Here is a 25,185-nt window from a genome sequence, read left to right on the forward strand (position 1 = left end):
CCAAGGGACTAATGTGCTTACCAGAAATTAAAATGAAATTTTCAGACCCATTATTTTTAAACTTGCACAAGACAAATGCTACCTTATATATAGCTAAGCACCAATCTATATATGGGCTTGGTTTGACTCTTCCCCAGCTACTGTCTTAGATTAATTAGAAGATTAATAGCTAGCTAGCTAGCTCCAAGTATAAAGCAAGCTAGATCGAGTCATGAGGAGGTTGGACAAAATACTGAGAACTGGCAGCGAAGTACCGAACCAAGACAGAAATTAACAAAAAGCAGCACGTTCTACCACAAAAAAGGCTGACTTGTTTGAATATATATATTTGAATTAACAAAATAAATATATATAAAAGAAAAAAAAAATTACTGTAATAATCTAACAGATGAAGCAGTGAAATCTATTATCTATATGATATTGAACGTGTAAAAAGTTGTTCGTCTTTTAGACCGTCGTCCTCTGAAACTCTCTTTCTTCTCTTTCTGAGAGCTGACTGACACGTACGTACAGTAGTCACAAACTTCAACATGTGAAAGAGAGATGCATGATGCATCATCACCACCCAACCCAACCCCAGATCGAGTCCATAATTAATTTGAAGATCGATCTCAACCACATTAATCCTTTTCACATTTCTGAATTTCAGGATTTCCGATCGATCCATCATCACTTTCTTCCTTTTTCTCCTTTTTCCTCTTTTTCTTGTTTTCTTTTTACAGTACCATGCATGCATGCATGCATGTCTCATTATTATAATTAAGCTTCTGCTGTTATTTTCGATTCTTTAGCTTCTTTTTCACTTTCAAATAAATAAATTACAATAACAAGCATGTAAGTATATATACTGTCAACTGTGACTCTGACTTGTACAAATAAAAAGCATGCATACATACTCTGACTTGTATGGAGTATCATTCAAACTAAGACCGTGAAAGTATATATGTACCATGCATTCAAGCTACCTCCATCAGACTACTGCTCAGTATTAATTGTAAATGACCATATCAATACCAAAATTCAAATTTCAAGGCCCAGCATAAATGGATCTACTGCATATTTACAGTGATATATATCATATATGGCGATCAACTGGTCAAGATGACGTGGCACGGCCACTATATACTACCTCTTTTTTTGTGCATGTTTCATATATAAATGGTAAAGGACAACAGAGATGGGGCATAATGCCATTAGGTTTGGCCCCTTTGGATACGTGGGTAGGCTATTCCATCTGACATCCATATATGCATGTGCTGGTGAATTTTGGTCTTATTTATAGCACATATCTTCAATTATTTTTCTTTCTATTTGGTATATATATATATATATATATATATATATATATATATGGGCGGGGCAGATCTGTGTTATTTTATTTTTGACATAAATTTTCAATATGCCTTATTTTATATAGGATTTCAACGATCCGAATTGTCTATTTTTTAGGTCTTCATTAAAAGATCATTCTTACAAAAAATTAGGTAAATTAGAAATCATTTACCTACAAAGATTAAATGGTTAACAAAATAAACACTTGAATGTTGCCATTTAATTTTATATAATAAATAATTTCTGATTTAACTAATTTTTTTGAAGGATGATCCTTTAATGAAGACTTAAAAAATAGACAGATCTTTGAAATCCTATATGGAGTAGGCCCCGTTAACAACTTGTGTCAAAAATAGAATGTTGTAGATCCTTCTCCTATATATATATACAATGTGATTGGATAGATTGGACAGAATCTAATAAATTTCAGACACTAAACTCGAACTTTGAAATCTAATCCCCGATCAATGGGTTCAAGAACCTCTTACCTAAATCCTCGAATCGGACCTTGATATTTAACTTTGTGTCCATACAATATTGAATCGAACTTCATACCTCACCCTAAATTCCTCCAAGTCTTGAAATTTGAACACTAAACTTTGACTCGAAATTCTCAAATTCATTCTCAAGCACCAAATTTTGAACTCATATACATTCCTAGTTTGTCTTAGAATAATTAAGTTATAGTACGCGTACTATTTAGTTTATTTTGTACAAATAAGACTTAGGAAAATAATTAATTAATAATTCAATTTGGGAACATCTTGTTTAGATCGAGGAGGGTGTGACAACTAATTAGATTACATCAAATTAAACCATTTTTTTTCTTATGATATTCTTATTCATCTAGCTAGCTAGGGGTTAAAGACTTAAAGGTAGTAATTTTTTCTGATAGATTTCTAAAAGCAAAGGTGATGACAACAAAAACCTTTTGTTGAAGGAGGTAATATGTAATGTGCCTTAATCTATGTACCCCACAAGGTAGACTTTCATTCATCAAGCATCTTGATCATTCATCTTTAGATTCAAATAAATACGCAACGTATTAAAGCTAGCTCTTAATTAGTCACTAATTCTTGGCAATTGATCGAAAAGACACATTTTGTTCTAACTTCCCATTCAAACTTTGAACGTACCGTACCACACATATATGGAGGCCTATTCAGCTATTCCACTAGTACATATATAGTAGGTCGAGTACTGATATGCTTGTTGTGTCATGTTAAAGCGATTGAACATTGCATGAGGCAGGGCACATGGGATCCATAGAGAGAGGCAATGCACATTAGGTTAAAATATATTCATGTAGAAGCGATAATCTGCATTTGATAAGAAAAAGACACACCAAGTTGTACCAAACATTCGACCCTTAACAACACAACAAAGGCATCCATTTCAAATTTAACATATAATTTAGGATGGGGTTGACAGCATAGGCCAAAACTTGCTGCAGTGGTTCGATCAATGATCGACCATCTTAGCAATATTAATTATTGATCTAAAAGCATATATGAATTTTTGGAACTCTCATTTTTGATTTGATTGATTTGTGGCGTGGGCATACTGATCGATGGATCCATGCAAATTTATTAATATTGAAATCCAATTTTCCATAATTGAAAGAAATTCGAGAGAGATATGTGTGGAAGGGAAAATTACATTTGAGTAGTGATTGCACAATAATATCTCTCCTTGTATCTATCATGTATGTTTCCCATTCCCAAAATGAGATTCTCAGTACTGTCCACAGTCCACCCACACACAGTACTTTACTGTTCTTATTGTTGTTTGTTTGTTCGTTTTTCTTCTCCCATCTTTGTCTTTGTCTTTTTTCCTTCTTCAATTCCTCGATCATGTTAGGAAATCGATCAAAATTGGAAATGTTCAAACAACACCATATCTTTATCTTTATTAATTTCTCATGTCTCGAAATCAAAATTGGCAAGCTAGTGTTGAAACGACCATATCTTTTTTTCTTTCTTCCCCATGCCAGGAAATCAAATTGCTGCAAAATTGCAAATTTTGGAGGAAGGCAAATAAGTGCATTGGAAAAATAAAAGAATAATGCTACGTAACTTAAATTTGGATCACAAATGCTAGTGTATGTGTATGTATATGTGTTAGTTTTTTATTTATTGTAAGTAAAGAAGCTCTATGACTCAAAGAAGTAAATAAATAAGGCCGATCCATATATAAATTTATGGCAGATTGTTATATCTTTTGAGATCCAAATGTGAGACACAAATTTAGAACGTACCCCTAGCCATGCACAAAATAAAATGGGAAGAGCGGATTGGGTGCCGACCAATGGGCCGGGCCTTAAGGACAAGTCGATCCTATACAAAGCAACGGGCATGCCTACACCTTTTAGGAAAAGCTAGATCGACCAACTAACAGACTGGGCTGAAGCCCATTCAAAATTATGGAACTCTGGCCTTTTCCTGGGGTGGGGCCCAAGTAGGAATTTGTTGGGCCTGGCTTACGGCATACATTAACAAAGCATTGAGCCTGTTCTCTGTGTGGATAAGTGATCTGCAAGTAACGGCAAAGCGGGAAGAAAGGAGTCCAGGAGAAATAAAGAAGACACAGAATAAAACTTGCATGTCCTCGTAAGCGGGGATGTGGCATGGGAGACAGAGACAGAGACAAAGATGAGAGACAAAGACAGAGACAGAGACAAAGATGAGAGGAAGTGAGACAAAGATGGGAGACAGAGACAGAGACAAAGATGATAGGCAAGTCCTTCTTGAAGGCAGATGATATTACAGGCAAATCAGAAATAATAGGAAATTGTTGCTCACTTGGTGTTGTAATAGCAAATCATTTTCATAGCAAGATTTTTAACGAGGCATCATTATGAGCACTTCAACACTATATCATGGATCTAGCAAAATTGTTGCTCCAATTAGTGTTGTAATATAAGGGACTCTGTATTTTGTATTTTTATTTATTGTATTCCAAAAGGTCCTTCGTGGCTTGTGTAATCAAAATCGGGCAGCGCATCTATGATGCCGCTTTTGTTCCTGGATTACACGTTTGGTTCGATAAAGAGCTATCATGTGATGGGCTATATTGTAATTGTTTGGATGTTTTTCATCCTTAATGAAAGTCTCCTTTCTACAAAAAAAAAAACTTACATGTCTAATTTTATTAGGGGATTTTACCCTGCATACTGCATAAACATTAAACTGATATTATGAACATGCAGCCATTTGAACAAGAACCAGCATTCAGGCCCCATTCCACCCAAACTTTTCAGCTCTGAGATGGCACTGATCCACGTGTAAGTCATTTACATTAGCTCTGAGATCATACGTTCTGTATTTTTATTCATCTAACTGCTTGTCATTCTTCAACTGCAGGTTGTTTGATGGAAATAGATTTACTGGGAGTATTCCAATAACATTAGGAATTGCTTACTCTCTGTATAATAATTCACAAGGATCATGCTCTAAATAACCTTAAACTAAAGTCCATCTGTCCCCATTGAATTGTTTACTCTGTGTATAATAATTCAGTATCATTCTTGCTCAGAGATAAGAACTCTTCATTAGTGGACACTTACCTGTGCATGTCATGCATGCAGTCCAGTCCTCGTTGACCAAATATAAAAAACTGCTCATCAGCCCCCAAGAAACTTATATATAGTATCCATTTTTCCTGATTTGCTCCATCATACATGTCATATAAGCTGGGGGACCGTGTCATGGAAACCATGAATTAGGTTGCTGCTGTTTAATTTCTAGTATTAGGTTGGTAATAGCAATCATAATTCATATAGAGAAGCTAGACCTCATAGAGTCAGAGTTTAATACATTTTTGGCCTTTTTAACAAATGGTCAGAGCAAGACAGAAGCTACAATCTCAGAGTCATTTCAAGCTACAATCAACTAATAACAATCATAAATCTTAGAGAAATTTCCATTTCATTTCAAGTTTCAATCTTAACTTTTAACCATTGCATTAACATAATCAATTTCAACCTCAGAGACAAGAGAGAAGCTAGCTACAACCACAGAGAGATTTCCATTTCATTTCAAGTTTCTATCTAAATGCTTAAGAAAACAGAGATCAGCCATCATAATTCATGTCCAAACAAAACAGAAGCTAGCTACATTAATCTCAGGAGAAATCTACATTTTGATTTGAAGTTTCTATCTAGCTTTCAACCATTTCATTAGCATCATCAACTTTCTATCTAACTTGTAATCATTTCATTAACAGAATACACAGAAGGAGCCAACAAAATGAACGTGGGCAATCTACTTAATTGCCAAAGAGAATGCTGATGACACTTGCAACCAGTGGTTCAGTTTTGCCCTTAAGCTCCTCCCTCACAGCCTCCTCATCAGCAACAAACTCCTTCCCTTTCAACGCCTCCAGAAACTCCTTACCCTCCTCCACCTTGTCTGCAACTGCAAATCTCTCGAACACGGCCGTGTAGGTCTCAGCATTGGGTTTGAATCCCTTTTCCATCATCTCCATCAAATACTTCTTGGCATGCCCAAGATACTCGGCGTCAGCAGCGAGCCCCTTGATGAGAACGGCGTAGGTGCGGGCGTGGGGGGCGGCAACAGGGGCGCCAGCATAGTTGGCAACAGGGCTGACTTGCATGCGTATGAAAGAGTAGAGAGCATCCTTGGTCCTACCGGCATTGGCGTAGGCCTCGATGACTTGGGTGTGGAAGGCCTGCGCCAGCTGCAGGCGAGGGTGGGAAAGGCTTTCAAGTGACAATACGTCGAACATGTTGACTGCGTAGTTAGCGAGGTCATTCATGCTAAACATGTTGACGACTTCTTCCATCTCGTCGGGCAATTGTTGGTCCGCCTCCCAGAGGTTCCTGACCGGCTCATTGTCCAAGGGGTGCCTGTATTTGTCTTCGGTGCCTCTGCTGTTTCTGCCATTTGAGCCTGTGAGAGAGACAGAGAGAGAGACAGAGAGAGAGAGAAGGAGAGAGTCAAGAGCCATTTCCATTCTACTAATTCCAAAGTTTTCTACACTGAATGAAAAAATGAAACAAATTAACATAGAGCGAGCAAATCAGGGAAAATAAATAAAATTTAATTGAACGTTCTACTTGCCAGAGAGAATGTTGTTGACGCATTTAACCACTCTTCTGTTCTTCTTCTTAAGCAAGTCCTTGACAGCCTTCTTGTCCAGCACAAACCCCATACCTTTCATCTGATTGAGAAACTCGATGCCCTCCTCCACCTTATTCTCTGCAGCAAAGCCTTCAAACACCGCGGTGTAGGTGGCGGGGGTGGGCTTGATGCCCTGGCCCACCATCTCCAGCAAGTACTTCTTGGCAAGCCCAAAAAAGTTGGGGTTGGCGGCGAGTGCATTGACGAGAACGGTGTAGGTGAAGCTGGTAGGGGAAACCCCTTCAGAGAGCATTTTGAGGTAGGCCGAGAAAGCGTCCCTGGTCTGACCGGCATTGCCGTAGCGCTCGATGATGAGGGTGTGGTAGATGACCACGGGAACACGACCCGTGTCCTTGGTCTGATGAAAGAGCGTCGGGACCTCGTGGGGTAGGCCGTCGTTGTTCAAAGCGTCCATCATCTTCAGGGAGTAGTCGTGGAGGTCCTCCGTCTTGATGTTGCGGAAGACGTCACTTATCTTGGGCTCGGTGTTGGTTTCCGAGGAGGAGGAGGAGGAGCACACGTCACTCATCTCGGTGGTGGTGTTGGTGTTGGTTTCGGAGAAAGAGGAGGAGCTCAGGAGCCAAAGCAAGCAAACTTCACACACAGAGCCACAGAGGGGGTTCAAATGGGGAGGGTAAAGGACTACTTTTGCTTTTGCAGCTGTAAATATGGTTGAGTGAAAATGTAAATACAGGTTATACAGCTGTGAGCAGTGCCAATAGCATCTTTTGAGAATATTCTCTTGGTGAAAAATATCTTCTTCCTTTTTTTTAGGTGAACAAGGCATTCTAAGTTCAGTTTTTGGGTGAATTACTCTTAAATATCATCATTGTTACACACATTCATCCCCTAATTAATGGGAATTTTGGGTTTTTGTAGTTGGTACATTTGGTTTGGCCTATTATATGAAATGGGAAAGATTTTGCCATATCATGCATGTTATGTTAATCACTATGTTCTCATGCGTGTTTTGCAATGCATGCATACTTAGTTATTAGTCCATTTAATCTAAGTTCATTTAATCATGTGTGTGTACAATGTACAATGCCTGCATGTTTAGTTATTAGTCTATTTGGCCTATTATGTGACTGCATTGTTAGTAGGGAAATTTTTTTCATTTTTTGAGTTTGTGTTATTGTAGAACGAAGCGTCAATAGATGTGAATGGTTGGTGAAACAAAGTAGTTGATGAATGGTGTAGTTTTTGTAAGCCTATATGTGGATCATTAAAGGTGAAACTTTTTTCATGTCTTCAAGTTTGCATGGATGAGTCTACTGCTTATCGTACATTCTTTGGTAGTTGGCTTCTGAAAAAAAATTATGATCATATTTGCATGCTCTACAATCTAAGCTAATTATGATTTGGAACATAGCATTTTCCGATCTCCTCTTACATATATTGTTGGTTAGGACTTAGGAGTAGCCAATTATATATCATTGGAAAGTCAGTTGTGTAAATTTATTAATAGTTTAATACTCTTTTGACATTTATTTGTAAATAAGTATAGAACAATTGTAGATGCTACCTTTTGGTAACAAGGATTTAGTGGCAACAATTTGTTTTTATTTTTCCCTATTTTGACATGCATTCATTTAGGTAATTAATGGAAAAGCAAGATGGACCAACTAACAGACCGGGCTGAAGCCCATTCAAAATCATCGAATTCAGGCCTTTTCCTGATGTGGGGCCCAAGAAGGAGTTTGTTGGGCCTCATATACTTTAACAAAGAATTGGGCCTGTGCTTTGTGTGGATAAGTGAACCTGCAAGTAACGGCAAAGCGCGAAGAAAGGAGCCGAGGAGAAAGGAGGAAGGAGTAGCAAAAAAGGGCAAGCCAAAGGGACGCTTCGGACAGCCACAACCAGCAGCAGCATCATCATCTAATGATGCCAAGATTGGCAATGTCATGGCGAAATGGGCTGAGAATCAGAATTCCGTCGAGAAACAGAGCGCATCATAACAACACCTTAAACGACGATGCCCACCGTCGTTCCCACCAAATTGTAATGTCTCCTCCTCTCCTCTCTTTAGATGTTCCTGATGATTGGGCTCCCTCTCACCCTTCACATTCTGTTTTCTCTTCCCCTATAAATCACTGTAAGTTGCCTGCATAACCCATCTCTTGCTTTCTTGTGATTCATAGGCTTTCCTTGTACTGTTTTTCTGCTTATAAAATATTATTATGGGGTGTGTTTTTTTTTTTTTGGTCAGTTAAATGGTATGTGCGGGTGTGCAGAAACCCCAGTTTTGTTTTGGATTGTTTTTTTTTTTTTTTTTCTGGGTTAATTAAATGATTTGTGCTGGTGTGCAGAAAACCCACGTTAGGCAATTTGATTTGTGTTACAATTGTGTTTATGGTTCGCTTTTTATGCCCACCACAGCCAACGAGCAGACTGCTGCTGTTATCGATGGGAAGTCTATTGCGGATGAAATTAGGTCAAGAATAGGTAGTGAGGTGACGAGGATGAAAGAGTGCATTGGAGTGGTGCCTGGGTTGGCTGTAATTATAGTGGGTCAGAGAAGGGACTCTCAAACTTATGTCCGTAAAAAGATAATGGCTTGTGAGGAAGTTGGAATCAAGTCAATGGTTGCTCAGCTGCCTGATCATTGTACAAAAGATCAACTTCTTAGCACTTTGTCAAATTTTGATGCGGACCCCTCTGTTCATGGTATTCTCGTGCAACTTCCTCTACCACAAGTAATTTCTTAATCTGTGTTTATGCTTCTTTAACCTTTATTATATATGCATTTGCTGCTCTGAAAGTAAAGGGTGAGAATAGAACTAGACTAGAATTGAAGTCACACATTGTTTTCAAATGCTCCATCTATTATTGGCTTTTATATAAGTTATGTTCTACCGCTTCTAAAGAATATCAGAATCTTCCGTGTGTGATAGGTTTCCATCTAGCAGTGAACTGATGTTGTAATTTAAAAAAATTTCTCTTTTCCCCATGAAAATGACAATGCAGTAGATGGTCATGAGTATACAATTTTCCTGGAATATTTTTCTTCGGTCAGAATATTCCTGGTATATAAGCCAAGACAGTTTGAAATTTTAATAATTGATCAACCAGAGAGATCATTTAATTAACAATGATGCAACAAATCTCTATGCTTGTTAATGACCACGTCTTTTGTTTCGGGTTCTAAGGGCATGCAGAAATCTTCTTAACCAGATCAAACCTACTTGATTTGGTTGGTTTGGCATCATGAGAGATGATGGTGTGGATTGGGTTGGGGGTCAAAAAATATTAAGTCAATTATCTTGGTCTGGTTTCAGATTATGGATGGTTAGAACCAACCCTGAATCAACCTCACTCAATGGAATGTCCCAATATTGGGGATCTTCCTTGACTTGAGAGCCGGGCGGAGAGCACTTGTAAACCTAAATCTCTCCCACAATCAGTCACTGTTTTGGAAGCTTCCTGAATTTTGGTTTCAAACTTTGAAGATTTATTTGTCTAAGATCCATTTGGATTTGGGGTTTTTAATTGGTTTTCATTTATTTAATTTATGTTTCTGTTTTATTTTTATTAATTAAATGCTTGGATCAATTGGGATTATGTCCTCAAAGTATCACTTTTCTAATGGTTGCTGCTTTAAGAAAATAAAAATTGAAGAATAAAGCTCAGATTTGGTGTCTTTTAGGGGTTTCATTAAAAAGGAAAAAATTGCTTATCGTTATTCTTTTATATTTTTTGAAGTTAAATGTCGGATTTGGGCGTCCTTTAGGGCAGAGAACCATTTTCCATTTTGAAATTTCTGCCAATTATTTTCTGTAATATAAAGATCGGATTTGAGGGTTTTTGTGTCTTTTCTCTCCTCCTGAACATCTGCACTGTTTTGAGTAATTTGAAGTTTCAAATTCTTCTTGTTTGTGTTAGAGGACTTTGAATTGTTTTATATTTTTTACTTTTAAATTGTTTTTTTTTTCCTGCTGCACATTTTAATTGAGGATGGTTTCCTTAAAATCTCTGCCTTGTCGCTATGTATTATTTTTTTTTTTTTTCCAAAAAATGTTTATGCCAGTAAAATGGTATCTGGAATGTATGAACCCAGCCATTTCAAAGTTCGGGTCAGTTTGGGTTTGCAGGCCCATGGGTTCGTTTTTCTTTACATCCCGAACCGATACGGTTGAATTGGTTGAAAGAGGACCCTCACCCCAAACCCAAGACCTGAGACCTGACCCCAAACACTCTAGTGGATAGTTATTTCTCTAAGATCACATGTAAAGGTGACTGAATAGTTGAGGTTTGGATGCATTATATGTCAGAACTTGCTGCTGTTGTATGGATGACTTACAACAAACTGTCTGGGACAGCATTTGGATGAGGGAAAAATTTTGGATGTACTGAGTCCAGAGAAAGATGTGGATGGCTTCCATCCACATAATATGGGAAGTCTTGCCATGAGAGGAAGGGAGCCTTTGTTCATTCCCTGCGCTCCAAAGGGTTGCATTGAGTTGTTGGTCAGGTCTGGAGTGGAAATAATAGGGAAGAAAGCTGCTGTGATTGGGAGAAGTAACATTGTTGGATTGCCCGTATCATTGCTGTTGCAGGTAATAGTAATAGTATATTCTTTTTTCAAAAATGAAAAAGAAAAATTCAATCTCCAAACCTCTATCCAAAAAAGTAAAATTCAATTTGTGTGTTGCTAATGTATAAGCATGGTTTTCTTAAAATTGTTGTGCAGAGGCACCATGCAACAGTCAGCATTGTACATGCGTTCACAAAGAACCCAGAAAATATCACCTGTGAAGCTGACATTTTGGTCACAGCTGCAGGAGTGCCTAATCTGGTCCGTCGAAATTGGCTAAAGCCTGGAGCAGTTGTTATCGACGTTGGGACCAATCCAGTTGAGGTAAGTACTGGTCTCCTCCATGGGTTATATATATATATATATTATAATGTTAGAGAGTCAAATAGATACAATGCTTATTGGTGGATACTGTATTTCAGCTGCCGCATCAGTTTGTGAATCCCATAGTAAAGTAGCACGTTTCTTTGATTAAAATTTGAAGTTGCCATTTCAACAACATGTTGACATTAAGTAATCACATATTCACTTTTCATATTGTAAATCACATATATGTATCGGCAGGATCCCAGCTGCGAGTGTGGTTACCGTCTCACAGGAGATGTTTGCTACGAAGAAGCAGTGCAAGTGGTATCAGCCATTACCCCAGTGCCTGGAGGAGTTGGACCAATGACAATTGCCATGCTCCTATCAAACACTATTGACTCGGCAAAGCGAGTATATGCCTTTACTTGAACTGTTATTTGTCGATTGTACCATAGTTTTTGTCATGATATTGTACGACTGGATTTCAGTACTTTATTTTGCTTTCAAAACCTTTTTTTGTTGGTGCTAGCTTTCAAAACTTTGATTGCAACTAATAAATATCAATTTAGTTACTCAATGTGCAAAGGGTGGGTGGTTGCCCCACAATTGCCAAATGCCCAGTAGATTTTTCTACCTTATGTTTAAGCAGCTGGGTCTCAAACCCCACTTTATATTTATTAAAGTTGAGGATTAACTATTTTGGAGGGCGAGCTGATCAAGCTGATGTAACTATTTTGTAGGGCATAATAAGTGATTTCACTGATTGTCGGGTAAAAAGGTAAATATACAAAGGATGTATAATACAACAACATTCTGTACCAACAACAATCGCATGCCCTGATAGTGAAGGAAACCAATCTGGATAACCAACCTCAGGAGAGTCAACGAAAAAAAAAATGAATAACATGGATACAATTTAATGCAACAGAAATTACTGATAGCATCTATCTGGCATGATGCTAAAATGCTTTCACTCTTCAACTTCAGTCACAGGTGCCACTGGCTCTACAACTGGAGGTATGCAATCCACCTTATAGCGCAGTACCTATATTCCAGCAAATAATAAAAAGATACAAATGTCAGGAGTTTAATATTGGGTGTATACCGAACATTAAACAGTGGCCCAAAATGGGAAAATGGGAACCAAAAGATAAAAAGACAAAGCACCTTCTTAAAAAAACTTGAATACGAATTGTCCCAAATAAGTTTGTAGTTTCCAGCCTCGCATGTGCAGAAGTTCCCCTATCAATATTTTGAAGTCGATACTTTTTTTAGGTAAAAGAAATCAATAGACTTTAATAACAGACTTTTTTTTAGGTAAAGAAATCAAGAGATTTTAATAACACAAGAACCCACACATGACAAGAAATACTAAACTTACTTGGTCAGACTCATAACGTCGGTAAGGTAAAATGAGCTGTGTTATAACCACCAATGCCCCAGTGCAATTGCAAGAAAACAAATAAGTTGAGAGAACCAGAAGAAAGAGAAAAGACAGAAAAAAATAGAAGGTTGAAGATGAGAATACATTCAAAAACATTGTTCAACCAAGCCATCGAAGTTCAACTTACAGATTTTTCCCCAGAAGGATTTGTATACTCGACACTAAATCCAATATCCTGATCACAGAACATAAATCTCAATAAGGGATTTACATTGTCATAATTTTGCATAAAAGTATACAAGTTATTTTAACAGTTGGGACACATATTTATAATCTTCTGCATCACATCTCCTTATTAGAGAGTTTGACTCAATGATGCAAGGAAATTTACAATTAAGAAATCTCAAATGTAAGCTAGTGAGGTACCAATCTCATTCCACACCATTAAGAAATTCTCAAGTGTAAGCTAGTGATGCTGATTTGATTTACTCTACCAATCTCATTCCACACAAATGAGGTGGAAAATAAAATAGCATGAGGTAACTAATATAGAACTAAAATAAACAAAGGTAAAGTATCATGAGGCCAGGAGATCGCACATTAAAGATGTAACTCCTACTCTATATGTGTACAAAGCATAAAGTGTCAGTCATTAAAAAATAATACTTTGTCAAAATAGCATATTGCATTTTACAAATGGAAGAAGATGGCATATTCAACTGTGAACAACAATGACGGTTTAGGAACAATACCAAGTTTATCTTCCCTTGTACAAGTGAAAAATCCCATGCGATGTATGAATTTATCGAGTCCACAGACAACAAAACCTATAAGAGTAATGAAATTACAAAATTCCATGAATTTGGAGCAGCAATACACAATAATCTAGAAACTAATGACAGAGAAATTAAGATAAGTGCAAGGATTGTTTCTAAACCACTAATCAGCAATACAAGAAGGTTGTGTCATGTTTCTCCTATACTGTATCTCTTTATTCATTTTCTTCTCTACTTATTGTACTAAAATTGATTAACTCTCATCAATTTTTAGAACTAATTGTTCATTACTATAGAATTGAGAACTTGAAGTTTATTCTATTATTCTTACAACTAGTCATAAATTTTAAATAACCTCTCAGCATTCAGTCATGTTAACTGATCCCTAAATCAAAATCTCTATAAATGTGAGATAAAATATGAATCAATCCCAAGTAACACAGTTTACATGCTAATCAAAAATCCAAAACAGACAAAATATCATTAGAAAGTAATAAGAAAAATTTCATCCAGAGTGGGAATTAAAACCTTAAGTTTAAACACTGACAGATTGTTCATCAAACAACGGACATTGTATTAACTCCTCCTTGGGTTATTAGTGAACCAGAGTTGATAACTAACCGATTCACACATGCATGCAGACTCAAATCCACTTTAATCATGAGGAAAACAGAACTAAGTCCCATTAACTTATATGAAAACAAACCTCATGAGTTTTCCCAGCTGGAACACTTGTCTCTTTGTAATCATCATTATTCCTTTACAGAAAAACTAACAGAAATTTAGATTTGGAAATATAAAACTGATATAAAAAAAAAACCAAGGAATCTGACCTTGCTTCTAGTGCACCAGCAGCCTCTGCTGGGATAAAGAAGGGGGAATTTGCAAAGACCTCGCTAACAAAAAAATTCATATATTAGTTGATATAGAAATAAATGGCTGACAGCCTAGCAGTACTACATTAAAAAAAAAGACATACTTGCAGCCTAATAAGACAACACAGCTTTATTTTGGATTTAGGTTTATGAGTATCATCAGGCAAATGCAAACTTAAATAGCGTATGAAACGCAAGCAAGCTACCATGAATTTAAAGGCTATTTGTCAATTTTTAATTTAACATGTTCATGGGATCAAACGGGATAGTATAATCAAACACTAGCAAAGTAAGGGGTGTATAAATTGTTATTATCAATTAATAACATATAGAACTGAAGTTACCCACTTGAACACAGGAAATAGGAGTAATACCTGATGAAACTTATAAACCTTTCAAACTCAGTGGTGTACACATTCACAGCTTGTTCCAAGACAGCTACCTCTTCCTTCTTTCTGCTCAATTTATAAAACAAAGAAGAATTGATGCAAATTTGAAAAAAAAAAAAAAAAAAGCCAACCAAGAGAAAGTGTCCCTGGAAAGACAAATTGAACTACATTTAGAACATAACAGCCAACATAAAAAGATTGCAAGAAATCTCACAATTTTGTAGTCTCAAAACGCCCCCAAGACAGCAAAATAAAGAGTCGTATAAGAAGCACCATAGTTGTAAGGTTGTATAAGGGTGGTCCATAACGATGTCGTTGCTCTTCCATGGGCCTATTAATAAAGGATTCAGTAAGACATTATTTTACCATAGGAAATGCTATTAACACTACTCCCACAAAAGAACTTACCCATCATCATCATTTATTTGGCGAATAAAATCTAGTAAAACCTGCACCCAAAAGGAAGTGTGCCAGAGCAGTTACCAATGATCACAGAGTCTTGAACATGCAATCTACTTAGGCAAAACATACTTTCGAAATACATCTCAAAACAATATTTTTATCAAAACTGCATCAATGACCACCCACTAACTAGATGAATACATGGCCAACATGAGAGAAACATGAAAGGAACATTATAAGTAGATCGGTACGTCAATTCATGGTGTGTTAATCACACCATTAAGAACAGATAACCGTGGCAATGAACAAATGGGGAGCGAATGTACAAGCCCCAAACAAGTATATGCAGTAGTAGGCCAACCCAGCCAAAAAAGTGGCAGGCAAATGCCGAGAGGAGCATACCTGTGGAACCCCAACTAAGTACTTGACAAGGGTTTTGTAGACACCAGTAGCAGAACCAAGCTGCGCCAACAGTCTCCTCCTGGAAGTGTGATGAGCAAATAGAATGTAAGGTGGAGAACACAGGCTGTAACCCAACTGGGTTAAACGAAAAGCAAGGAGACTCACCTCTCCATTTGTTGTTTCCACAAGAGAGCATATCGATCTCGAATAGTTGCTCCAGAATTAACCAAAGCATCAATCTCTGCTTGCTTATTCCTCTCCGATCGCTCCCTCTGTACTCTGATAAGCCTTCCCCGAAAATCTTGAGGAATATAAGTCATAACTGCAGATACATTCAGAAATTCCATTATCAGCTGAGCAGAGTTGTGAATAACTCATAACAACCCAACATGGGCAACTGGGCAAGAGAGAGAACGAACCAGTGTTGAAGACACGTTCAGAATTCTTAGCTTGGAAAGACTCCAATGACTTTAAAGTGGTATGAAACTTTTGGTGGAGGCGAGCGAAAACAGCAGCAAGTTCAGCATCATCAGGGCTTGACTGCTGTTGAAGCTGCCCAGAACAACATGAATCAATAAACAAAGAAAGGTAGCATCTTTCAAAACAACAATAGCTTAGACAAGTTTGGCTTAGCTTAGCATACCGTTTGAGGCCAATGAGATTGTTCAAGCAAAAAGACAATCTCTTCCATATGTTCTCGATTCTTCCACATGTTCTCGTCGACTTTATGGGGTGGTCGATTCTCTAATTCATTCACTACGAGTGTCTCTTCGCCTACAAAATCACACTCATTGATTCAATCACTGTACAATATTGCAATTGCAAGCAAACATGAATACATTACAAGAACAACAAGAAAAAGGGATTTGAAATCAAGAGTACCTTGAGTAGCAGGAAAGTTGTGGAGCAAATCGGTGGTGAGAGAGCGAATCTCAGAGGAAAGGCGAGCAACGTCGTCGGAGAGAGGGGTAAATGGGTAATTGTCGTAGTAAGAAGCCAGAAAAGCCCTGGTTATCGGCACTATACCTTCCATACTAGCCATCTCTCACTTATTCTCAAAACCAGTCCAACACGATCCTTCTCTCTCTCGGGAAAAGAAGGAGGAGGAGGAGTTCGCAGTGGAATAACGGATTTTGAAAAGAATAAACCAAACGGGGAGTTACTCGAGTTGAGTTAAGTCCACGCCACCATCCACCACCCACCACTCGGTCCTACTCGGTCCTAGAATTGTAAATGGATTTTAAATTTTAATCCACATCCGATTGGAATTTTATGTAATCTTTTTATAAAAAACCGATTGGAATTTGGCCACTCAAACCAATAATTTGATTATGATTCAAAATATTAAATTAAATAATGTATTTCATATTCAATATATAAATAATAATAATCCAATGGATAAGTATTTATTAATAATCTATTGAATTATCAAATTAGATCGAATTGGATAATTTTCTAATTGAATTTGATCATATACAGGTTAATACAATTCATATTTGATTTGTTTACGAGTTTACTCAGTTTACTTGTCAAACAGGACTAGGCACGATTCGATTAACTGAATTATGAAGATGTAATCCATAACCAAATTGAAAATATCGATATGCTATAATTGGAAATTAGAGTTAACCTTGACAAATCCAAAGCTGATAAGTCAATATGGCGATGTTTCTTATTGGTTTTGGTTGAAAAAGAAGATAGTCAAAAGAGAGAGAGAGTCAATAAGTAGAGAGAGTACGGTAATTTGAAAAATGATAATATCATGATTTATAGGTCTAATTTGATATGAGAAACACTACCATAGAGAAACATGGAAGCCAATACATGTCCACCACGTGGAAAATATGAACGGTTTTGATTCATCAAAACTTAGGGTTTGGGATTTTCAAATTGACATGAACCAATTCAAGTTGATTTGATTTGGTTTTTATGTTAAAAATTTTTAAAATAAAAACCGGGACAAACCAGACCGATCGGTCCGATTCAGTTGGTTTATCGGTTCAAAGTACCCACCTTGTTGCCAAGAGAATTTAGCTGGGCAAGTCTATTACAAACCCACAATTTCAAGTGTTTTTTATTTCGGCCGCTTAGCAAAGTCTAAGGGGGGTGTACTCAATCAAGACTTTTGTTAAATTAAAAAATCAGGAGGTACTCAATCAAGACTTTTATATACTTTTAAAAAGTCTATGAAAATCAGGGGGTACTCAATCAAGACTTTTTAAAAGTCTATGAAAGTCATACGGTACTCAAAATGTCAATGATTTTCACACATTTCTCAAATCCATAGACTTTGAAAGACTTTTTGGCATTAAAGTATACATACCAAATCTTCTTATTTCTCTTCCATTCCCCCTCAAGACTTTGAAAGACTTTTGAGAAAAGGCTTCTCCTTTTCTCTCTCCGCCTCCTTTAGCATTGCATGCGCGCGTGTATGTCCCTTCCAACATTGATACACCTATTTCTTATATTGTCTCATCACTATGCCATTACATATAAATAGACCTGTCATGTACGGTTCTAACTCCAGACTTCAATGCTCCAGAAGTTAGTTTTATGGGTTTACAACATGTCAATTATAATATATTGTTCCACCCTTTTATTTTTTGTATGTTTACGTTGAGAGTTTCAAGGATGACTTGAGTTAGATTTATCTGTTAGATACAATAATAAAGAGATTAGTTCAATATTATTTAAATTTTTGACTTATATGTTAAGTAGTAATACAACATTATTTCTTTCAAATTTTAAAACTTATATGCATTTCTCATTATGTATTATTTTATTTTTTAATTTAATTGTCTTCACACTTGGAAGCTCGTTTTCGTTAACGTTACCTGAATTTAACATTATCCATGTAACATTAAATAGTAAGTTTTGACAAATATTGAAGACCAGTTTTAGATCATTCAATATATTACTAGGTTTCTTAACAATCTTGATTTCTTGGAGATTATTCTTTCATCAACTTGTCATTTTTTGTTTGATTTCACTACTTTTTCATTGCCCTTCTGTTTGATTTCATTGCGTTTTCATTGCCCTTTGTGATATACAGATGCTATTATTTTACAATATTTCACAATGATATTTGTATCAAAAAGTCATTGAAAATCTATCAATATCTATGAAAGTTTTTTAATAAAACTTCATGAAAGTCTATAAAAGTCTATAAAACTCTTTGAAAGTCTATCATAATTCTGAAAGTCTATGAAAGTCTGTCACTTAAAAAAAGTCTTTAAAAGTCTGGATTGAGTACACCCTCCTAACTCAAGGCTCATTGGGGCAGTAACAAAAGAAACTTGGGTTGGGAACCGGCCCAAGCCCAATGAACAAAGTACAAAAAAAAAAAAGAACAAAGAATGAGCGAGAAAGAGAAAAGTGAGGGGAACCCCCGAACGGCCGAACCCAACAAATGTAAATCAGAAGGCAAAAAATGGCCACTTCATTCGAACTTTTGATTTCATAAGAGAAGGAAATGAGAAACGCTCTCTCTTTGCTTTGATTTGATTTGCCGAATAAACTACGAAGCGAGGAGATGGGTTCATCTGATGGGCAGTCTGAGAACGCGCGGAGCTGGGTTCGGTTTCTGGCCACGTGCCTCGTCGGAGGGGTGGTGGTGGCGGTGGGGGTGGGGGTCGGCGTTGGGGTGTCGCTGTTGGGCTCGCAGCAACACCACGGCCCTCAGCTCCCTCTGGGCATTCGCTGGAGGAGGAAGAAGAAGAGACCCGTCCGCGTTTACATGGATGGATGCTTCGACATGATGCACTACGGCCACTGCAACGCGCTCCGCCAGGCGCGTGCTCTCGGCGACGAATTAGTTGTCGGTGTAGTCAGCGACGCCGAAATTATCGTCAACAAAGGTCCCCCAGTAACCCCTCTCAACGAAAGGTACCACCTTTTTTTCTTTTTTCCTATATATCAGCTGATTATCATCATAATTATAGCTTATATGAATGTGTGTGTACTTGGGTTGTGTTATAGGTTGATTATGGTGAACGGTGTGAAATGGGTTGATGAGGTTATTCCGGATGCACCTTATGCTATAACTGAAGAATTCATGAAGAAGCTGTTTGACGAATACAATATAGACTACATCATTCATGGGGATGACCCATGTGTTCTTCCTGATGGAACTGACGCTTATGCTCTTGCCAAGAAGGCTGGTCGCTACAAGCAGATCAAACGCACAGAAGGGGTCTCCAGCACCGACATTGTTGGTTTGTTTTCATTCTATACATCCGACTCAGTCTCTACCCATCATTATGTGTTTTGTTCTTCTAATTCTAGCACAGAAGCAGATCAAATACTATGTTCTAAATACTGCACTTTGTTTTATTAGGGCAGTTGGAATTTATTAGTCTAAATTTGTTGTTTGCTAATGTTGTGTACAGGTCGTATGCTTCTCTGTGTGAGAGAGAGATCTGTTGCCGAGAACCACAACCATTCTTCCTTGCAAAGACAGTTCAGCCATGGCCACAGTCAGAAGTTTGAAGATGGCGGGTCTGGCAGTGGAACTCGCGTGTCTCATTTCTTACCGACATCTCGCAGAATTGTTCAATTCTCCAATGGGAAAGTATGTGACCCCTGAACAGTTTCTCTACTGGTTATTTGAAATAAAAAGGCGCATTTTGTCTGTTATAGATACCTGTATTTCCTTGAATATCCCAGTTTTTATCTTGTGGATTTTACATCATAGACATGGGACAATCTTTATTAATCAATCTCTTGCCTAGATTCCTCAAATCAAGTCTCTTTTTAAACAAGGGGAAGAGAAAGCATGATTTTTATGTCACATGTCTTTATTTTAAGTACTACTCTTTTAGTTGTTATTGCAATGCTGGTGAGGTGGACTTTGTCACTTTTCAATGAATGTTTTATGCGCGATTGCAGGGGCCTCAGTCCGATGCGCGCATAATTTATATGGATGGTGCATTTGATCTTTTCCACGCTGGACATGTGGAGGTAATGTGGATGAGTTTACTCACATGAAATTTATCTTCTCTTTTCAAAGTAAACTTCCAAACTCTTTTAAATGGATCTGGTGGCTGACAGGCTGTACAGAGCACTTACCTGATTCCCAATATTTGCCAAACCTAAATAAGGAAAAACCCAAAAAATAAACAGAAAAGGAAAGAAAACTAAACCTGTGTTTTAGCGCTCTCTCTCACACATGCACACACACAAATTTTATGATTGTTTCATTTTCCTTAATTTCTTATCTGTTTTGATTTTTTTTTGTTCATTTTATATTCTTTGTTATTATGGTCTTCTTTGTCTGATTTTTTTATTTGCTCAATTTGCTTTAGATTTAAGTGGAGTCTATTCCTTTTTTATCTTCAGCTTTATTATCATCTGGTATTTGCTTTCGCTCTTATTTGGTTACTTGTCCATCATTTTCATACAGATCTTGAGGTGTGCTCGAGAGCTTGGGGATTTTCTTCTTGTTGGAATACACACTGATCAGACTGTCAGGTTGCGTCTCCTGCCTCTCTCTCTCTCTCTCTCTCTCTCTCTCTCTCTCTCTCTCTCTCTCTATGGAAGCTTCGATTTTATAATGTGTAGATATATATACCTATATATATAAATATATTACTAGTATAGGCTATCAGAGTTTATTCTCTTTTTATATGTACACATTTAGTTGAAATTCTGAAATGGTAAATGCTCCACATGTTAGTTTCTGTAACTGATAATTCTTTAGTCGCTTGGACCTACTTTAGATCCATGTATAGTTTGACCATAATTTAAACCTAAGCCCAGAATAATGATGCATCCGTATGTCTAGAGAATTTCATAGGAGTCTTAGACACATGTGCTTGTGTGTATTATCTCTTTCCCGTGGAAAACAAATGAGTCCATGTGCCATTTTATACCCATTGTGCTAGTTTCTTTCACCAAATGGGTTTTGAGTAGCACAATGGCTGTGACAGAAACCTATCACATGTCACCACTATGGAAAACTTGGTTGAGTATCAGTTTTCTTCCATGAAGGTTGATTTACTTCGTCTATCTTTATGATTGGTACCCTTTTTTTATTTTTAACCTCTTTGCCTACTTCATAGGTAAGTATTTTGTTCTCTTTATATTTTATTTTTCCACTGCCTTGTTTGAATTTTGGTGTTCCATAAAAATGCAACTTTTTTCTCAAACTTTACATCTTATATCAGTTCATGAGACGCAACGTATATTTATATAATAAAAAAACAACATGTACTGATACTTCAATTCATGAACTTCTGCCTCTTATTGGTTTTTATTTATTAGTCGTCCTCTGAATATGAGTTTTTTTCCCAAGTACGAAGAGTTTTATTGTATTTGATACTAGCTGTCAATGCTTTATATCTAATAGGTAATAGTCTTCTCTAATAATTATTGCACTGCAGTGCTAATAAAGGAGCACATCGCCCAATCATGAACCTTCACGAAAGAAGCCTAAGTGTTTTGGCTTGCCGCTATGTTGATGAGGTTATAATTGGTGCTCCATCGGAAGTGTCAAAAGACGTGGTCAGCTTTTCTTCTTATTTGTACTGAATTTGCTTCATTCTGCATTTAGTCAGCTTTCATTCCCATACTTCTATTACTTAATTCTTTGTGGAATATTTTGCGACTGCAGATCACAACCTTTAACATCTCTCTAGTTGTCCATGGAACAGTAGCAGAGAATAGCAATTTTCAGAAGGTAAATTGAAAAAAGAAAAAAGAAAGAAAAAACTGCCAATGGGGATATTTTTGGTTAGTTACTTAGTTATGGAGGTGCAAAGATGCTTTGGTTAGTTACATATATTTTTTTTTCACAGGAAGAAGGCAATCCATATGAAGTTCCAATCAAAATGGGTATCTTTAAAGTTTTGGAAAGTCCCCTTGATATCACAACTTCCACAATAATAAGGAGGATTGTGTCTAATCATGAAGCATACCAGGTTACCCCCTCTACCTGAACTTCTTTGTGATAATACTCTTAATCAACTTTGGACCTGTCTTGTCCATCTAAGCTATAACACAGGTAAGATATAATGAAGATTGCCAACATTATAATTAAAGCATCTAATGCTAACATTTGGGTTCCTATTCTTAAACATATGAATGTTTAACGAGGATTGTAGTTGATTTTCTCTGATGACTGCTTTTGTGACTTTCTTCAAATCTGATAATTGTGTGTGTGTGTGTGTGTGTTTTTTTTTTTTTTTTTTCCTGCAGCAACGTAATGAGAAGAAGGCAGCAAGTGAAAAAAGGTATTACGAAGGCAAGTCTTATGTTTCCGGTGACTGAATGCTGCTGATCTTGAAGGCTAATACATGGCTAGTCATTGGGTGTACCTGTTAGTTTGGCAGTTTTACCAAATAGTACTAACATCACATATGACCCACTTGGGTTGGTAAATTCACATGATGTGATTCACAGTTTCTAGATTACTTATGATTCCTGAGTCCTGTTGTCATGCAGTTATCTTTTTGTCGTTTAGATCACTATTTTGAAATTCAGTTCAAAGCCTAGAACTTGAGGAGGCCTGGTTTGGTTGGTGTAACGGGACAAGCTTTTTAGAGTTTGCGAGTTCATGTTCCTTTCACATTTATACAAATTTAGCATTTTCAGAGATGCAATATATTTTTCCTGCTGCGCAGTTATATCATTCTAAAAATAGAAATCTGTATTTATCAACAAATTTATCTTCTTCTGAATTTGTTTTAATTGTTTTTGTCAGAAAATCTGTCCTATTTAAATTTGTAGGCGATATAAATCACATGAGGTGTTGCATTGTGACACCACCTGTTTACAATACATGGCATGTGCCTTTTGTTGCTTACACATGTTGGTAGTAGTGTACAGAATATGCTGTTTACAATACTCCCCCTGGGCCTTTGGGAAGAATCCACCAGAAAGTCTGTCTGGGTTGAAATGGTCGTATATGTTTCTCCTCTCACAATTACTGATCATTTAGGGCCGGCCTTGGATCAACCATATAGAAGTAATTTATAAAATTTGACTCAAATTAGAAAAAGAAGGCAGTGAAACAATTCACTCTTTATTTAAATACAAGAAAATTGGGAGGAGTGATGGCTCATGTTTGGCTCGAATCATTGGGGGGCAAATTCATAATTGTATCTTGTTTATGTGGCTTTATTTTTGTACATCATACAAATAATACAATACAGAAGAAGTAAGTGATTAAGAACATAAAATTGGGGCAAATGGGTTGCCAGAAATGCGATCCAAGACAATTACAAAGGCCATAACAAGGTCAAGGTCAAAGGGTGGTTGCACCACCAGGCTGAACACATCATCCCCAAGCAAGATTGTGTTGTTGACTCTCTTCCTTGCCACACTGGCCACCAGTTGCCCACTCCGGCTCCTGATTTTGCAATTTCGCCGCCGAAAACAACCCTCTATTCTGAAATCTGGTGTGGATGATGATGATGCTGATCCCATGAACACTTGGGCTGCAACTCCGCTCTTTTTGCTGCTGCTGCCAAAAAGACCCGACCCACTTGATTTCATTGTGAATACTCTGCTGGACTTGGGACTCTTTCCACACCCATCGTCTCCTCTGTATGCATTCCATTGGTCGTGCATGCTCAAAATCTGTTCATGTCATACACAATATATGGATTTAAGTTGTAACCAAATTTAGGGTGCGTTTAATTGGTGTCATATTCAAAAACGAAAAACAGATAATAATGAATTCATAATTACCTGGGGTTTGAGGGTTAGCAAGGCCCTGCCAGCTCCGTCCATGAGGACGAGGCCTCCTCTAACGCAACAGTTTTTCCGGGAATAATTGTCTACTCGGAAAGTCAATCTTCCGCGGTGATCAAACACCGTGAATCCATCAGTGCCCTGGAAACTCATGCTCGATCTCTTCCACACTGTGAGCACAGGGGGATTAACATCATGATAGTGCAAATGATCTTCCACATGAAGATGATCATAAACCCTTCCTTTCAACACCACATCATCTTCATCATGATCTTCATATTTAGGCTCTGCGGCCGGATGTATTCTGGACATGGCTAGCTCTTCGCAAATAGAAGCCGTTCAGGTAAATAGAGAGGAAAAAGAAGAAATATAGCTGGCTACGTTTGGAATTTGGATGAGTAGTGAGCACAATGGTTTAACTTTGAATCTTGTTCAACTACATAATAATAAAGCTAGCTATATAGAGAGAGAGGACGTATAGGTATTGGTGGAAACAAAGAGAGACCTTTAAGTGCCTTTGTTTCTCTAGCTTTGTGGTTAACACAAATTTCTTAGGTCGGTCCCCAGCTTTTTAATTTGCTAGCTGCATTGATATTCAATGAGCCCCGCTGGTTTCCTCTTCTTTTTCTATTTTTATATACAATATTCACAAAACCTTACCAATCACCACCCTAATATGCCGTGGCTGGTAGGGTAAGTTAAAGCGCTAACACTAATTTATTTGTTAGACAGTTCGGTTTGTTATGTTGTTAGACTATTAATATGAATAAAAAGTTAATTAGGCCGGTATTGACTTATATTTGAATGCATGACATGTGCTTTTAATTTACAATTTAACAATATTACCTCCTAAAACAGTCTAACATAAATATAGTTTTATTAACTAATGAGCACCTTTTTCTTTAATTATAAAGTATGGTGTATTGTTTTTTGTTGCAATGTTGGTTCTTTTT

At 37.2% G+C, this 25,185-nt stretch overlaps 6 protein-coding genes across 8 annotated transcripts; 2 read left to right on the forward strand and 4 right to left on the reverse strand.

Annotated features, from left to right (window-relative positions):
* Positions 1–5,444: 5,444 nt before the first annotated feature.
* Positions 5,445–6,300, reverse strand: LOC147281241 (uncharacterized). The gene has a single exon (XM_086246523.1). It carries the CDS (start codon positions 6,298–6,300, stop codon positions 5,599–5,601), a length of 702 nt encoding a protein of 233 aa, XP_086102649.1. The 3' UTR covers positions 5,445–5,598.
* A 105-nt stretch (positions 6,301–6,405) lies between these two features.
* On the reverse strand, positions 6,406–7,062 carry LOC147281242 (uncharacterized). Its single transcript, XM_086246525.1, has one exon. It carries the CDS (start codon positions 7,000–7,002, stop codon positions 6,406–6,408), a length of 597 nt encoding a protein of 198 aa, XP_086102651.1. The 5' UTR covers positions 7,003–7,062.
* Positions 7,063–8,265: 1,203 nt separating this feature from the next.
* LOC147281243 (Amino acid dehydrogenase family protein) lies at positions 8,266–12,120 on the forward strand. Of its 3 annotated transcripts, none has more exons than XM_086246588.1 (6): positions 8,266–8,568; positions 8,853–9,169; positions 10,793–11,029; positions 11,164–11,331; positions 11,572–11,724; positions 12,054–12,120. In XM_086246588.1, the coding sequence occupies exons 1-6, from the start codon at positions 8,355–8,357 to the stop codon at positions 12,093–12,095; spliced, it is 1,131 nt and encodes a 376-aa protein (XP_086102714.1). In that variant the 5' UTR covers positions 8,266–8,354; the 3' UTR covers positions 12,096–12,120. The 3 variants fall into 3 exon arrangements, with proteins under 3 accessions (XP_086102714.1, XP_086102716.1, XP_086102717.1); XM_086246591.1 differs by having other exon boundaries at positions 8,438–8,568; positions 8,783–9,169; XM_086246590.1 differs by lacking the exon at positions 12,054–12,120 and having other exon boundaries at positions 11,572–11,896.
* LOC147281244 (retinal-binding protein) lies at positions 12,077–16,716 on the reverse strand. The gene is made up of 15 exons (XM_086246587.1): positions 16,424–16,716; positions 16,185–16,315; positions 15,961–16,093; positions 15,707–15,863; positions 15,542–15,620; positions 15,146–15,186; positions 14,952–15,068; positions 14,723–14,803; positions 14,307–14,369; positions 14,180–14,231; positions 13,450–13,524; positions 12,885–12,932; positions 12,695–12,730; positions 12,481–12,555; positions 12,077–12,358 (listed from the first exon to the last, which is right to left on the reverse strand). Exons 1-15 carry the CDS (start codon positions 16,581–16,583, stop codon positions 12,284–12,286), a joined length of 1,323 nt encoding a protein of 440 aa, XP_086102713.1. The 5' UTR covers positions 16,584–16,716; the 3' UTR covers positions 12,077–12,283.
* Positions 16,717–18,922: 2,206 nt separating this feature from the next.
* PECT1 (phosphorylethanolamine cytidylyltransferase 1) lies at positions 18,923–23,168 on the forward strand. Its single transcript, XM_086247279.1, has 9 exons — positions 18,923–19,426; positions 19,520–19,755; positions 19,930–20,111; positions 20,429–20,500; positions 20,943–21,010; positions 21,922–22,042; positions 22,152–22,217; positions 22,336–22,458; positions 22,736–23,168. Exons 1-9 carry the CDS (start codon positions 19,074–19,076, stop codon positions 22,805–22,807), a joined length of 1,293 nt encoding a protein of 430 aa, XP_086103405.1. The 5' UTR covers positions 18,923–19,073; the 3' UTR covers positions 22,808–23,168.
* Positions 23,169–23,589: 421 nt separating this feature from the next.
* LOC147281246 (protein LURP-one-related 5-like) lies at positions 23,590–24,771 on the reverse strand. The gene is made up of 2 exons (XM_086248837.1): positions 24,230–24,771; positions 23,590–24,118 (listed from the first exon to the last, which is right to left on the reverse strand). Exons 1-2 carry the CDS (start codon positions 24,542–24,544, stop codon positions 23,705–23,707), a joined length of 729 nt encoding a protein of 242 aa, XP_086104963.1. The 5' UTR covers positions 24,545–24,771; the 3' UTR covers positions 23,590–23,704.
* Between the last annotated feature and the right edge of the window lie 414 nt (positions 24,772–25,185).

The sequence above is a fragment of the Dryas octopetala genome, chromosome 6 (assembly GCF_963921425.1).
Source record: "Dryas octopetala chromosome 6, drDryOcto1.1, whole genome shotgun sequence".
Taxonomy (NCBI): Eukaryota; Viridiplantae; Streptophyta; class Magnoliopsida; order Rosales; family Rosaceae; genus Dryas; species Dryas octopetala.